This window comes from Solanum verrucosum, unplaced genomic scaffold (assembly GCF_900185275.1).
Source record: "Solanum verrucosum unplaced genomic scaffold, falcon-dt-bn FXZP01000085.1, whole genome shotgun sequence".
Lineage (NCBI taxonomy): Eukaryota > Viridiplantae > Streptophyta > Magnoliopsida > Solanales > Solanaceae > Solanum > Solanum verrucosum.
In genome coordinates, this window is record NW_026019839.1 from 1,493,315 (window position 1) to 1,509,196 (window position 15,882).

Genomic DNA, 15,882 nt, shown 5'->3' on the forward strand with positions numbered 1-15,882 from the left:
TGCCAATTGTATTCGTCAATATAAATTGTGTTCATTAATACAATTGACACAATTATATTCAATGTATGATACAAATCAATTATATTCCGACAATTATATTTATATGTCGTATCAACCATATTTGTATTTTGTATCAATTGAATTCATGATATATTGAATACAACATGCATTCATCCTCTCTCGTCCTCGCTCGCCTCTCTCTTCCCTCTTTCAATCTCGCTCACCTCTCTCCTCCTAATGTGTAGCTAAATACAATACTTAATTTTTTTATACAATTGCATTCATTTTAATACAAATCAGTTGTATCAATTATGTTCGTGATACAGCCTAATACAACAAATACAACAAGTATTCAACCTCTCTCACCTCTCTCCTCTCGCCCAAATCTTGATTGTTTCTCTCCTCCCCTAAACATGTAATTATAATTCGTAATTAAGCAAACTATAAATATAGATCCTTAATTAAGCTCAAACTATTGTTTTTTTTAAAGTTACCCTAAAAGTTACCGCACCCCATTCATTTCCTTAATTTGAATATTCTTCAATAATTCAAATGAACTAATGGTGTTTTTGGTATGGAAAATATTTTTCAATAAGTTAATTTTTATTATTTAATAAATAAACATAAAATATTATTCAAACAACATTTATAAATATAACTTAAAAAATATTATGAGAAAGTAGAAGTAGATGGTGGGGTGGGGTGGGGTGAGAAAGATACAAACACGTATACTATTATTTACCGTATGAAATTTATTTTCTACCGTGTGCACAACTAAACATAAATATCTTATTTTGACGCGTTACTCTGTTTTCCTATAAATAGATAGATTCATTGTTGTGGAGCTTAGTCTCTTTTCTTTATTCTCGGCACACAATGGAGAAGAAGATGAAGGGCAACATGCTAAATTACAAGAAGAAAAAAGAAACTATCAAGAAAAAAACTAGAGAGCTTTCAATCCTCTGTGACATTAAAGCTTGTGTCATTCTTGTTGATCCTGATGGAGAAGTAGATACATGGCCTGAAAATCCCACTGATTTCAACCCCATTATTCAATCCTATAAAGAAAATCTCTTTCACGGCAAGAGAAAACGAACTGATGATGATGGGTGTTTCGAGAAAAAGTCGAAAAAGAATCATGCTCTGTTTTGCGATGATGGTGAAGATCAGTGGCTTAATGACGTGTTTAGAGAGTCGAACGAAAGTTTGTTGGTGAAATTGAATTCGAAATTAGAGGCTGTGGAGAGAAGAATTGAATTCTTGAAGATGATGAATTATGGGAATGGGGTTGTTGGAGGATCAACTTCAAGTGAGAAAGAAAGTTTACTTGCTAATCAAGAAACCCATAATTCAGATTTTGAAGTTGCAATTAATGGTGATCGATTTGAAAACAGTAGTGCTTATAATCAAGAAACAGAAATTGCTATGGCGGCTGAGTTATGGGTGATTGCTGGTGATGAATCTGCTCATGATCATGGCCAAGAAATTGATTTTCTGAGAGGTAATGCGACACTAAACAATTTGAATAATGTGTAGAATTTTGGGTATGATGATCACTAGTTCTGAATTTTCGAGTTGTATTAATTAAAATCATTGATCTATGTAGATTAACCTTTTTATTATTGTTATTGAAGATGATTACAGCCATTTGACAGAGTAAATTTGGTTTCTTTTCCCTTTGTTTCTGTTTAAATTTTCTATTGTTTGAGAATTGGGAAAATAACACTTGAAACCATAAGGCTAAAGTGATCATGTAAATTATGACCATATAAAAAAAAAATTATTTTGTATACCTCGTGAAGGTAGATATGGAGAGGTATACAACAACATCATATCCAATCAAATTTGATAAGTGGGATGTAGCTTTTCACTATCTCGTGAAGGTAGAAAGGAGATGTTGCTTTCGAAAGACTTCACGGATCCACTTTAATAATAAAATACGATAGATAACAAAAGGAAAGTAAAATAAAAATGGTCTGGGTACGCTGATGTCACTTTACCTTCTCCTCCTACTTGAATATTCTTCGGTTGAAATAATATTTTTGTATCTAAAAAAAGAAATTGAAGGAAATACAGAATTGGTAGTCTATTGTTATGGCTAATAACAATTTCATTTGACTAAAATGATGGAGTTCCATCCAACTTTTTTTTTAATTATTTATTATTTTACAAATTTGGCCCGATAAATACAAAGTATGCTGTTGGGCCAAGAGATTTTTTTTAAAAGATGAAATTTGAGTAGTTCGTCTCAATGAATATTCACTTTAGATTGCTTAGTCCACCTCATTATTAAATATTTTGAATATAAATGTAAAATTTAAAATATTATTTTTAACTATCATCAATATACGTAAATTACAACTTACAAGTGGAGAAAAGAAAAAGGAACTTGTAAAGTTAAGTCAATATTGACATGGGCTTGCAAGATAATTGCATTCGAAAGTCCTAATAGTGCTTCAACATTGGGAAAGTTGAGGCCCCATTTCAAAAAATTATCTTTTACTACACAAATATATCAAGTATAATTTTACAAATAAGATATGAAAATGATAGAGTCGCAAATTTTACTCTTAATATTATGAAGTATAAAAATTATTTTCAATAGATCCTTAACTCATGATTTATGAATTGGGTAAAAAAGGAAAAAAAGAAAATTTTACATGTTGGGCCTTATAAAACCCAACAAAGTGGAAGCTCAATCAAATACAAGCACCTGTAAAACAGTGCCAGTCACTGTAGTTGGTGTCCGCATTCTTGAAAGGCCAATTTGAATAGACTTTTGCCATATAACTTATAAATAAAAAATTATAAGTTAGAATTTCTAATTTATTTTTTTATTTTAACTTTAAGATAAGTGTTTATAAGTATTTTCGAACATTACTCAAACACTTCAAAACTATATAAAAATATTTTGAATTAAAAACATTTTAAATAAGTCAATTTAAACGGATAATTAATTTTTTTCCCTTTTTGTCTTAAATACACGTACCCTAAAATTCCATTTCAAATAGTACAGTAATAATTCCTATTATGATTATGAAGTTTTTGGCCTTTTTTTTTAGTTTAGTTGAAAAAAGTGATGTTGTGAGTGGAGATTGGACAAATATATATCTATCTATATGAAGAAGCAAAACCACAACTGTATAGTTTGAAGGAGCACCACTATTTGCTTTATCTCCAAATTTGTGATTCAATCAAATTTTGCACATTAATCCAATCTTTACCAACTGTTCAGTGGCTGTGGTTTCATCTTGGAATTTATGTCTTCACACTTGGCCACATATACAAATAATAATATACTATAATTATCCCCTTTTCCCTTGCAACCCAATAAAAAATAAATTGCACTTCTCACTCACCAAACTGACTTGTGTGTTCACAACACTTGCCTCCTAACTGTAAGTCATTCCATCCCATCCCCCTTTTTTTTTTTTTGATTTTTTGATGTATGGGTGTCTGAAATTTTTGTTTATTTTTGTGATTCTGCATATTGTTTGTGTGTTTTAATTGGATCGATAAAATATAGATTTTCTCTTTCATCTGCTATGTGTATGTGTAATGGAGGCGTTTTTTGTCATCTTTCTTAGATTTCGTGTAGTGGTGAATATGTGCCCACAAGATGCTTTTGGTCCTTTTTTATTGATTACTAGGTCACACCTCGGGTGCGAATTTTGTTAAATTTGTCTTTGTTAGGATTAATAACTTAGTCAATGTAGATTTTGATTTGGGGTGTGTGTGGTCACTTGCACTGTTGATTTTATGGTTACAAGTTTATATTATTGCAGTTTTCTTTTTTGATATCTGCTGTTGTTGAAATCATGAATGGCCCTACCGAAAGATTGACCAAATCACATTATATGTAATTGGATTGCCACTTTTCCTGTGTATGATATGTTTGATTGCATTTGGGATTTTTTATATTAGGGTGTTGTTGGTATAATAATCAATGGGATGAGTGTTTTGGTCAGAACAGTAGCAAATTGTATTCTTAATCTTGTTATATTTTCTTGTTTAACTTAAAATCTGGATTAAAGATTAACAATTAAATTTAGTGGGGGAGAACCATGAGGTCTCAGGTTCAAACCTGAGACCAATAACAAAAAAACTAGGTGATTTCACATCAGCTCTAGCCTTGGTGGATAGAGTTACTTGGTGGTACCTATTGTTGGTGGGAGGTGACAGGTATCCCGTAGAATTAGTCAAGATGCGCGAAAGCTGGTTCGAACGCTGCAATCATTGATAAAAAGATTTAACAATTATATTTATTGAATAGTGTCAAAGGCAAGTGAATTATCTAACTCATAGTTAACCTCCCGATAATATGAATTTGACTAAAACCTATGTTGCTTGGACTCTTCAAAAATGCCGATGGGTGCGTGTCGGATCCTCCAAAAGTAGTGCATTTTTGGAGGATCCGACTTGGGTGCGGCAACAATTTTGGAGAGTCCGAGCAACTTAGACTAAAACGATATTAGACAAACTGTGAGAAGTGTGTAAATGATAAAATAGCAAGAGAGAAAGAGAATTTTATTGGGAACTCGTGATTTAGCTAATGAACAACGTATCTGAGTAAGAACACAATAGCTTGTTACAACTTGAGATTTAAGCAATAGTAGTTGTAAAAATAAGATGAGATGCAAGTGGGGATAAGAAGTATAGTTATAGTACAACACTAGAATAGCTAATTCCTAATATTCGCTCCTCATTATGATCGTTATATGCACACCCCGTACGTAACACATACTGATTTGTGGAGGTGAATATAGGATTTCTAAAACATGGTTGTACCTCTTAAAAAAGAGAGAAAAAAATATATTCAGTGGGAACTGATCCTCCTCTAGGCAAATAACTCAACATCAATCAAGTGCACCATTTAGCCTTCTTGTAGCATGGGTGCCAACAAATAATATTGTACTAATTTTAGAAAAATATATACATTAATTACCTAGTTTTACGATGAGACCATGGGTTCACGTGCCCCATATTTAGCTATAAATTCGCCACTGTTGATTTGTAACCGCCGTAGAGGATCCCATATATTCCAGAGTTGGCAAGTCTGGATGCTTATCCTATCCATACATTTGTCGACTGACCCGATATTTGATTGTGAGATAAGACCATCTTACTCCGGCATGACGAGTTCAGGGTAAGCTTGTTATAGATTTGGAGCAGACTTCCGCGGTTATTTCTAACCTCTTGCTGGAGCGAACTTTGATGACTAGGAGCTGACTAAACTTGTGCTGTTTTCGAGTTGTCCACATGTCGTATCCATAGTTGACCAATACATTTCTCATTGGTTTTTTGGTGCCACTATGTTTTGTTGCTTTGCAGTCATTGTTCCTTTTACTGCTTATAGTTTCTTCATATAATTGTAGGTTTTGAGCCGAGTTGCTACATTGCCAGTACGGGCATCACTTTGCTTGGAATTTGAACTAAGAGGAAAATTTTAATTCCTTATAATGTCTTCTAAGGCATTAGACTATGAGAATCTGAACGAAAATGTCAAGAAGTGCCAATATGCTGTCAGAGGTGAGCTGTACCTTCGAGCTTCTGAGCTTCAGAAGGAAGGCAAAAAGGTATAAGTTGTCAAATTGTTCTTGTCTTTTCCTATAAAAGATTCTACCTGGTGACATTTTATAGCTTATCATGTACTAAAAGGGACTAGATACTTTTAAAATAGGTATTATGGTCCATTTTCCCTCTTTGAGTCACTCATAGTTCGATATTCCAACATGCATGAGGAATTGCTGTCTCTCAAATCTTTGTCATCCTGAATTTATAGGCTAACTTTAGGCAGTTTGCAAGATTTGAAGCATTGAACCAGTCATCTGTATCGAGCCTAGATTTTTGCCAAAACCTGTTTGAATCCCATGAAATGCATACAAATTTATAAATTCCTCATCTAAATAATCCTGAGATACTACAAGCTCTTATGATGTGATGCTACAGTTAAACAACTTACACAATAATAGTAATTAATCTATTCAAGAGTCCTATGACCAGGAGACTTATTTTTGTAAATCCTAATGTTTTGAGGAATCTTTTGAATGAAGACCATTTAATTCTTTCAGAGCGCTCATATACTATCTCATTGGTCCACTTATTCTGCAGATCATCTTCACCAATGTTGGTAACCCCCATGCCCTTGGGCAGAAGCCACTGACATTTCCACGCCAGGTTTGTTACAGTTGCGAACTGCCTGTTTTTAACATGCTTGAGGTTTGGTTACTTGGTACATGTAAAAATGCTGGACTCATTTCAGGTCATTGCTCTCTGTCAAGCTCCATTTTTACTGGATGATCCGAATGTGGGACTCATATTCCCTGCTGATGCAATTGCAAGGGCTAAACAGTTTCTTGGGATGACTTCTGGAGGTCTAGGTATCCTTTCGCAGATAACCTTTATTTGTTACATATGCACGTCCTTGTGTCATGTTTCTCTTTCTCCTGGCTTTCTTTTATGCCCTTGGCTGAACAAATACACAAACAAGAAATTGTTTTTGCTTATATGTCAGACGTTATACCTTTCTTTATTTTCATTTTTTATGTTTTAAAGATATGTTATATTTTTGCTTCACCATTTACTCTTATTTCCTGCTTATAGTTTCTTCATTATATTATATTCGTGAAATCACGATCTAGTCTTTTCCTAAAGGACTACTTACTTACTATTCCATCGAAGGGGGTGGGAGGTGATAGTTGGTGCAGGTTAACTTGTGAACTGTTGAAATTGGGCTTATGCATTTAATCCTTTCTCAGTGGATAAAAGCTAAATTAGACTACAGAAACTTGACTTTCTATCCATCACTAACTACTGGTCTGTGTCCTTGTTATGACACTCAATTGCAAGCAACACATATTACTTTGGTCCAGTTTTGAGACAGTGATTCTTAGAGAGGGAATGATGTATTCTATATTTGCCGGTAATTAGGTGCTTATAGTGACTCCCGAGGCATTCCCGGGGTAAGGAAAGAAGTTGCAGAATTCATTGAGAGACGTGATGGATATCCAAGGTTGGGTTGCTCATTCCATTTTACCTGCTCTGGTTTGATGTTCTCAAAAATTGATTATTGAACTGATATCTAGTTATTTTGTTTGACAGTGATCCAGAACTCATATTTCTCACAGATGGTGCCAGCAAAGGAGTGATGCAGATCTTGAACAGTATCATTCGCGGCCCAAGTGATGGGGTAACTGATAATTTGATATATAGCAAGATTTTCCTCTTCATATTTTCTTTGTCTCCTTTCATATATCTTGTTTTTAACTTAGACAACTCCTTTTAACACCTCCAGGTTTTTATCTTTTACATGCATTATCATACTCTTAATGAGTGCATATTTGTTGCTAGATATTGGTCCCTGTTCCCCAGTATCCACTATACTCAGCTTCAATACAATTATTGGGGGGTTCTCTTGTTCCTTACTACCTTGAAGAGACTGCAAACTGGGGTCTAGATATCAATGACCTTTGCCAATCAGTTGCAAAGGCACGATACACGGGAATAACTGTGAGTATGCTGAACTTCTGCTTTCCATTTACATTCAAATAAAATATGGTCTCATGTTTATGTGAATTCTGAGTATAATTCACTAAAGTCAGTTTTATTAGCGACATTAGGCTTGTTGGACGTTAAGCCTTCTCTGTCTGTAACCTCAGTCACAACCCCCTCCCCGACCCTCTAGTAACTCCAAGAGAAGAAAAAGAATGGAATATAAAAGAGAGAGCACATGTGGGGCTGAATACTACAAATATTTTCAGAAGTTGGCAAAACTTAAAAAGATATTCAATGGGACTGGTTCCTTAATGTGACACATTTAGATATGGCTGCAAATAATAGCTGAATTACTCTTTTGCTTTTTATGTCCTAAAGTATCTTGTCCTCTGCATTTATTAGGCATGTCTAACATTAATCTGTACATATATATTTCTTTGTTTCTGCCTAGGTACGAGCTATGGTGATTATAAACCCTGGAAATCCCACTGGACAATGTCTTAGTGTGGCAAATCTTAAGCAAATTATTCAATTCTGTCACCAAGAAAATTTAGTTTTACTTGGAGACGAAGTTTATCAGCAAAACATTTACCAAGATGAGCGCCCCTTCATAAGTGCAAGAAAGGTACATGTGCAAAGTTTCTGACTGAAGAATTTATTAGCCAACCAGTATTTTTAGATCCTACATACTCATTTATTTTATTCACGAAATATGAAGGTTTTATTGGATATGGGACTACCATTAAGCAAGGAGGTTCAGCTTGTCTCATTTCACACTGTCTCCAAAGGATATTGGGGTGAATGTGGACAGCGTGGAGGATACTTTGAGATGACCAACATTCCTCCAAAGGTTTGTATTTAGCTTCCATTAAAACTGTAGGGATAGGAATATACTTGGTATTTCTTGCTTATTGTAAAGTGCTTATCCTCGGTGCCACATTGTATGTGATGGTTTGAATTAGAAAAGCTCCAGTCCTGAAAGTGATTTCAAGACACGTTTTACTGGTGTGGTACTATAGTAGTCTTTTCTTTGTAGTGCTTATAAATGACTCATTTCACATTTTGGGGAAGTCTTAAAAGACCCATTCTCCTATGTGGATGACCTAAGAACATTGGCTAAAAAAAGAACAGAAAGGGAACAGATGATCCATAGATGAGATACCAACTAGTTGGAATCAAGACTTTAGTTGTTGTTTCACTTATGTTAGGTTCAGTGTTTGGCACGAGCTCTTCAACTCTTGTTAAAGACTTGTATGCCACTGTTAAGTTTGATAATTTCCCTAGCTCTAGATAACCCCAATGGCCAATGCCTTGAAATAGAAATTACTAGTACTGTAACCAAAATTGCCCGAATAGGGCAGAGTTGATAGAGATGATTCAAGTAGTCATAATAGTTTATGATTGAGATGTGGTTCGTCAATTGATTAGAATAATTTGAAAGAGATCTAGGTTGGATCTTATGAGTGGACCATTTCGTACTATTCACAATCGTGTCGTTTATATTTTTTAAAGAAACTGTTGAGTCCCTCATCGGTTATTTGAACTCCTTAGTTGGTCTTGGGCAATCCTCACCCCCCCGAGCTAACTTTTGCGATTGAGTTAGGCCCAAGGCTCATTCTTTATCATGGTATGAGAGGCAGGCTCTTCCCATTTCATTGTTTACACCATGTTGATCCCCCATCTTATATTGTCCACGCTCCCGATGTCCAGTCCTCGGCGTGCGGGGGAAGGGGGGAGGCTGTTGAGTTCCACATCGGTTGAGGATGGGAGATTGGACTCCTTATGTGGTCTTGGGCAATCCTCACTTATTGAACTAGCTTTTGCGGTTGAGTTAGGATCAAGGTCCATTTTTTTTATCAAAAACTATTCACAATGGTGTATGTTGTGATACATTGAAATTTATTGTCATATTATAGTCTCACAATGTAAGATTTTCTTGGTTTTTGCATTTATGCACCTAACACAGTTTTTCTGGTATTGAACTCTTATGTACCTAAGACAAAACCTTTCCTTTTCGCATTTGATGTTCCAGGCTGTTGAAGAAATATACAAGGTTGCTTCAATTTCACTCAGTCCAAATGTTCCTGGACAGATATTTGTAAGTCAATTTTTACTTGTCTTTTCCGAGATAATATTATGTGCTTCAAATTAGGAACATCATTTTTCAATACCATTCGACCAAGTTAGTAATGTCCTGTTCTTTCATACTTGCAGATGGGGCTCATGGTGAACCCCCCTAAACCTGGAGATATCTCATATGACCAATATGCCAGAGAGAGGTATGACTGCTGACACTAGCCCATGAAATTCTTGCAACTCTTTTTAAGAATTGAGAAATTAGTGCAACAAAAAGAAAGAACTTTTTTCTTATCGATGGGGTTTTGGATATGGACTTTGAAAAATGTGGTCACTGAGCATCTTCGATCTTTAAACTAGTGAGTTCTAAGAAAGCTTAAAGTACATCACATGTTCGAACGTGCAGTAGATAAAAGCCTGGTATTTAAGTAGAGAGGGGTAGAAGGGTGGGTTCATTATCTGTCGAGTTTCATACCTTGTGCTGCTACATGCCCTTGGGAATTTCACGGTAATTAAAACAACGAAGAAGAGAGAAAGCTTAAAGCTATAAATATAAATAAACTTTGTCACCTACTAGTATGAGATATTTAAATAAGCGGAACCATTAGAATTTTTGTGGTCGTTTAAACTTTATCAAACGAATGCACTTTTCTCCAACATAACTCCCAGAACAGGACATCTCCACACATATCCTAAATCCTAATTCACCGTCTTATCCTTTTTTCTTCTCTTTTCGGAACTTTTCTGGATTTATGTCAATATCTGTCTGCCGTGATCAAGGATTTGAATTCACTTATAAATCTAGTAGTTTCTTTTTCTCTCTTTTTTATAATTTTCTGTTATAAAACGCCCGCACACTCTCTGGTTCTTTAATGATGAATATTATTTTATTCTGATTGCAGTAAGGGTATCCTCGAGTCATTAAGGAGGAGGGCACACATGATGACTGATGGTTTCAACAGCTGCAGAAATGTTGTTTGTAATTTCACAGAAGGCAAGTCACCAGTGAGCTTTTTATTCAGTGAAAAGCCACATGAGCTTCCATTAACTTTGTGATGAAATGTTTTCAGGTGCAATGTATTCCTTCCCGCAAATACGATTGCCTCCTAGAGCAATAGAGACTGCAAACAAGCTTGGGAAAGCTGCTGATGTTTTCTATTGTCTGAGGCTGTTGGAAGCAACTGGCATCTCCACCGTCCCTGGTTCAGGTTTCGGTCAAAAGGAAGGGTGAGTTTTTTATTCTATCATATTTCTACCTCCATTCCCAAACCTTTTCAATGCCAAAATGCCCTTATATGCATTTCCAATGTTATTAAAAGCCGTCACTTCAATGCTTTAACTTTGTCACTTAGAGTGATAAAGCAACGCGAAGTGAAGGATAATCACTTCATGGGCAAAACCATGTCCTTAAGATAAGTGTGCACAAAGGGATCCCAATGAGAAATGGTCGATTTTTTTTACTCTCACCTATCTGAAGTTAGATTAATATCAGTATTATTGCAAAGTGGTCAATTGAAACACCTATAGTGTTAGTACATTGTAATGCGTTCATTTCTGTCTCCCTCTTCCCTCGGGTACTTTGCAACGCGTTAAAATAGGTTATTGTGGGATTGATTGTAAGGTTGTGAACAATGTAGGGTGTTCCATCTAAGGACAACCATCTTGCCAGCTGAAGAAGACATGCCAGCAATAATGGAAAGTTTCAAAAAGTTCAATGATGAATTCATGGAGAAATATGAGGACCACAAAGGTTATTCCAGGATGTAATAGAAAAAAGATGGTTGGAGTATTTATTGTATATGCTTTTACCTTACAACTACTGCAACTCTATTTACAAACAAATTATGGTACACTACATCTCTTCCCCCCTCTTTTTAGCCTTCATTCATGTGTTTATATATATATGACTTGCTAGATTTACTATGTGGTCTATGGATTTCCTTTTTTCCCTTCTGCATTTAATATAATTTTAAGTTAGTAAATCAGACCATCTTATATTAAAAGTTTGTTGATTTTAAGTAGGTGTTCGACCATGTAATTTGAAGCTTAAATTTGATGTTTTGCTTTGAAATTAGTGTTTGTTTATGATTTGAATATAAATTTAACTTCGATTTGAAATTTTGATTTCAAATCTCAAATCCTATTTAAAAGCAAGGAGTTCAATTTCAAGTTTATAATTTTAATTTAAGACTTGACCTATAAATTTATATTTTGTAAAAATTATTCATGATTTTAAATTTTGTAAAAAAAAAAAAGAAAAAGTAAAAGCTCAATGTGGAGAGATTGTTCATACCATAGGTTTATTGAAGAATAGCTAGTTGCTACTATTGTTAAAATAAAATAAAATTGAACCTTTGTAAAAATTACATATTTGGCAGTTTGTAACGTGTAATCACAAATATTTATTTATAAAAAGAATATGGATATGTGTGATTTGTTAATATGGTGACTAGGATATTCAAATATCTTGTTATAAATTATGGTTTGCTCATTTTCATAAAATTGTAATAATTGATAAAGTTTTGATAGTTTTCACAAATTATGAAATTTTTATGTTTATGAGAAAAGTACAATTTTTGAGATCACATGACCAAATAAATTCAACTTCAAATCAACTTGGTTATTTGAAATCATGGTCAATTGAACTCTCAATATAAATGGTAATAACCTTGTAAAAGTTTCACGGGACACCCTATTTAACTAATATCCACATTATATTTTATTTTGTATGAACATTCAGTATTAGATCACGTCAGAAATAGGTACATGCTTCTTCGCTCCTTTTACTTTTGTTTTAATATGGACACATACATTACTGAAATTTTAGTTTATTTTTACATGCACTCTGGTTATACATGACTGAAGTAGAAATGTACCTGAAAAATTAAAAAAAATGCTAAATAGGGTTGTCAAAGTTATTGTTGATTTGATAAATTGATGATTGAGACACACACTAACTTTTCAAGCATCAATTTAAAAATGTGTTATAAGGCTAAACGTAAGGGAGAGTCATTAGAAAACGTAAAGTAAGTGTTATAAGGTTAATTTTGATATTACTTCACGTTTTAATGCATTTAAATAAGTTTGGTTCGCCTTGCTCCCTCCTGACATCTATTGGGAGGGAACCTCCTTTTAGAGTATGATTCGTTATTTTCAATGCGGTTAACTTTTATTAGGCTTTTTAGGAAAGTTCTCCTCTGACTATGCAGTTAGCTCGACTCCAGGTATAGCTCTTAATGGGCATGCACGTAGCCGTAGGCTGAGCTTCTTTAATTTATGGCAAGCGTTATTCGTCGCTTGCACTACATTGTCTGCCGATAACCTTGCATGACCGCTTCCGCTATGACTGAGTTGGCCATCACACCTGACTTCTATATTTCATTGTGAGTGTAATAGTTGAAACCACAAGAAAAAGTAAGTGTTATAAGCTAAAACATCAATGAAATTAAAACAACACAAATTAAATAGCTACCTCGAAAACAAGTGTTCGTATAAAAAGGTAACAAGAAACAAAGACACTAAAAAAAGAAAAGAACTTAACTTAAAAAGAAATTACAAAAGAAAGACATAAGAAAAAGAAATTAATCTAACGCATTCTTTTTTCTTATTTTTTAAACATCTAACGCATTCGTTTCTAACATTCTTAAGGATTAATTGGTTAAGCAAATTTATTTTACAAAGATATGGTTATTATTAAAATATTAGAATTATGTGTAATGCAATTTTTAATATTGCAGCTACGTAAAGTTCTCAAACTTCCACGTGTACCTTTCCAGACCTTTTATTTCCTTTTGTTGAGAAAAAAAAACATTGTTGGTGAAGATTATTTTTTAATTTAATTGAGATGCCTTCTACCAAGATAATGAATATAAGATGAAATTGAAATCATATATGTCATGAGATGTTTTTGTTAAATCCAACAAAAGATTAACCTAAATAATTCAAGTCTTTTTATGGAATCTCATTGTAAATTTAATATAAATATGTTCGACCTAATTTCTTCGCAATATTTTTGAACACTAGTTACAATTCTTCTTAAAAGTCAAATTAAGTTTAAGCAATCCGAATTCCAATTTTTCTAGGAAGAGATTGATCCAAAATTTAAAGTTTGAGAGATTTTCAAAAATAACAATTTGAGACTTATTAGTAATTTATAATTATAATTTGAGTATTTAATATTCATAATAATTGTTTGAGATGTCTGACAATTTTGTTTTTGAGGTGTCAGACAATTATATTCGTTGTATACTTATATTCATACGTGCATTTAGATTATATATATGACTAGGTACGGATTCAATCTAATCCAGTTGTTTTTTTTCAAATAGTATATTTGAATTAAGAAATTCATTAAATATAAATATAAAGTTTAAAACCCAGTTATTAATACTTAAAATAGTCATGCATTTTAAAATTCAAAACCCATAAAATCAAAATTTTGATTCACCTTTAATATAGGTTGTATCAACAAATAGAAGTAATATCGATGAATACAAATTGTATTGATGAATATAGCCCAAATGTATATATAGAAAGATACAAAAAAAAAAGTGGAACTGTATTTGTTTGCTCTAATTTTACTGGTATGCTTTTGTTAATATACCATTAATATTCATTCCCTCTAACTTTATTTGTATTTATTTGCTCAAAATTCAGTTGTATTCATGTGCAAATTTAGGTTGTATCAACGAATACCATTTGAATATACACAAAGATACAAAAATAAAATAAAATATATATGAAGCTATATCCATTTGCTCTAGTTTCACTTTACCATTTGTATTTATTCGCTCTTGTATCACTTATATTTATTTACTCTAATATTAAAAATGCAACAAAAAGAGAGAAAAAAGAAAAAAGAAAAAAAGAGAGGGTCAAAAATATAGATATACAGAAAGAGAGAAATAGAGTGGAGTCGTGGAGAGGGAGATGGAGGTGAGAGAGGAGAAAAGCAAGCGAAAGCAAAAGAGATATTAAAAAAAATATATATAATTATAAAATATATTTTGATGGTAGTTGAATAATTTATGTGCGTCTCAATTATTAAATTCGAAATACAAACACAAATATAATCGAAAAAGTCCTTTGTAAAAGTAAATAGGCACTAATTAAGGAATCTAATAAAGCCAAAAATTATTACTCCCTATGTCCCTAATTACTTGTCCACTTTTCCTTTTATAGTTTTCCCTAATTACTTGTCCATTTTGACAAATCAAGAAAGGACAATTTTTTACCTATTATACCCTCAATTAAATGACTAATTACTTTGAAAAATGTAGAATGTTTCATCCACTTCATAATTAATAGGGGTAAAATGATAAACTCATCATGCCATTAATTGTTTTCTTAATAGGTGTGTCAATTCAAAAGTGGACACGTAAATAGGGACAGAGGGAGGGAGTAAATCTTAATTTTTTATTAAAAAAAAACTTTATATTTTTTTTTTATTTTTTTATTACTGTGACACTCACTCACTGCCCATATTCAGTTAATTCTCACGGGCACAATTACTCCTTTTGCCTTTAAACCCCTTTAATTTTATTCTTGCTTTTGTTTAGGTCACGGTTTCCTCGACTCCTTTTTTCCTTCCCCCTTCCTAGCTAGAGCTATGATATATTACGTTCTATCCGTCTCAATTTATATGAATTAGTCTGACTTAATACAGAGTTTATGAAAAAAAGAAAGATTTTTGAATTTATGGTCTAAAATAAGTCATAAATATTTGTGTGGATAAAAATTATTTTATTAAGGATAAAATAAATATTTTAAAGTTAAATTGTTATTAAATATAAAAATGTGTCATTTTTTGGGGCTGACTAAAGTAAGCATATAAAGTGGAACATACGGAGTACTAAATACTTGGTTTGTTCCTATTTATACTCAAAATAAATGTTCCTTAATACTTGTCATTTCACAAAATCAATACATAAATAACACTATTCTTCCTATTTTACCTTTGAGAGTTATTATCCTTTGAAAGTATGAATGTGACCAACATATGAAAACTAAATGATTAATTCATATTCATTGGTCAATTTAATTAATCAAAATAACTATATATTTTCATTTATTGGAAACTTGATTTCAAGAGAACACTAAATGAACATACAATGATAAATTTACTTAATTTTTTAAGTGACGTGAAATCTAAAATTGTGATATATAAATAAGAATAGAGGGAGGAGTATGAAAATATATCGTTTTTTTGGGATCGACTAAAAAGAGGGAATATATATTTTTTTTTTGTTTGTTTCTTTAGGTTATGTAAAAGTAACAAAAAAAGTAATAGTAACAGTACAACCACAACTTGTT

The 15,882-nt window shown here is 32.8% G+C and overlaps 2 protein-coding genes across 2 annotated transcripts; both read left to right on the plus strand.

Moving 5' to 3' along the window:
• The first annotated feature begins 876 nt into the window (after positions 1-876).
• Positions 877-1,660, plus strand: LOC125814311 (agamous-like MADS-box protein AGL82). Its single transcript, XM_049493787.1, has 2 exons — positions 877-1,501; positions 1,635-1,660. The coding sequence occupies exons 1-2, from the start codon at positions 877-879 to the stop codon at positions 1,658-1,660; spliced, it is 651 nt and encodes a 216-aa protein (XP_049349744.1).
• A 3,682-nt stretch (positions 1,661-5,342) lies between these two features.
• On the plus strand, positions 5,343-11,426 carry LOC125815576 (glutamate--glyoxylate aminotransferase 2). The gene is made up of 13 exons (XM_049495079.1): positions 5,343-5,576; positions 6,112-6,177; positions 6,263-6,380; positions 6,931-7,012; positions 7,102-7,189; positions 7,351-7,509; positions 7,946-8,119; positions 8,213-8,344; positions 9,527-9,592; positions 9,709-9,773; positions 10,473-10,564; positions 10,641-10,797; positions 11,208-11,426. Exons 1-13 carry the CDS (start codon positions 5,460-5,462, stop codon positions 11,335-11,337), a joined length of 1,446 nt encoding a protein of 481 aa, XP_049351036.1. The 5' UTR covers positions 5,343-5,459; the 3' UTR covers positions 11,338-11,426.
• Positions 11,427-15,882: the final 4,456 nt, after the last annotated feature.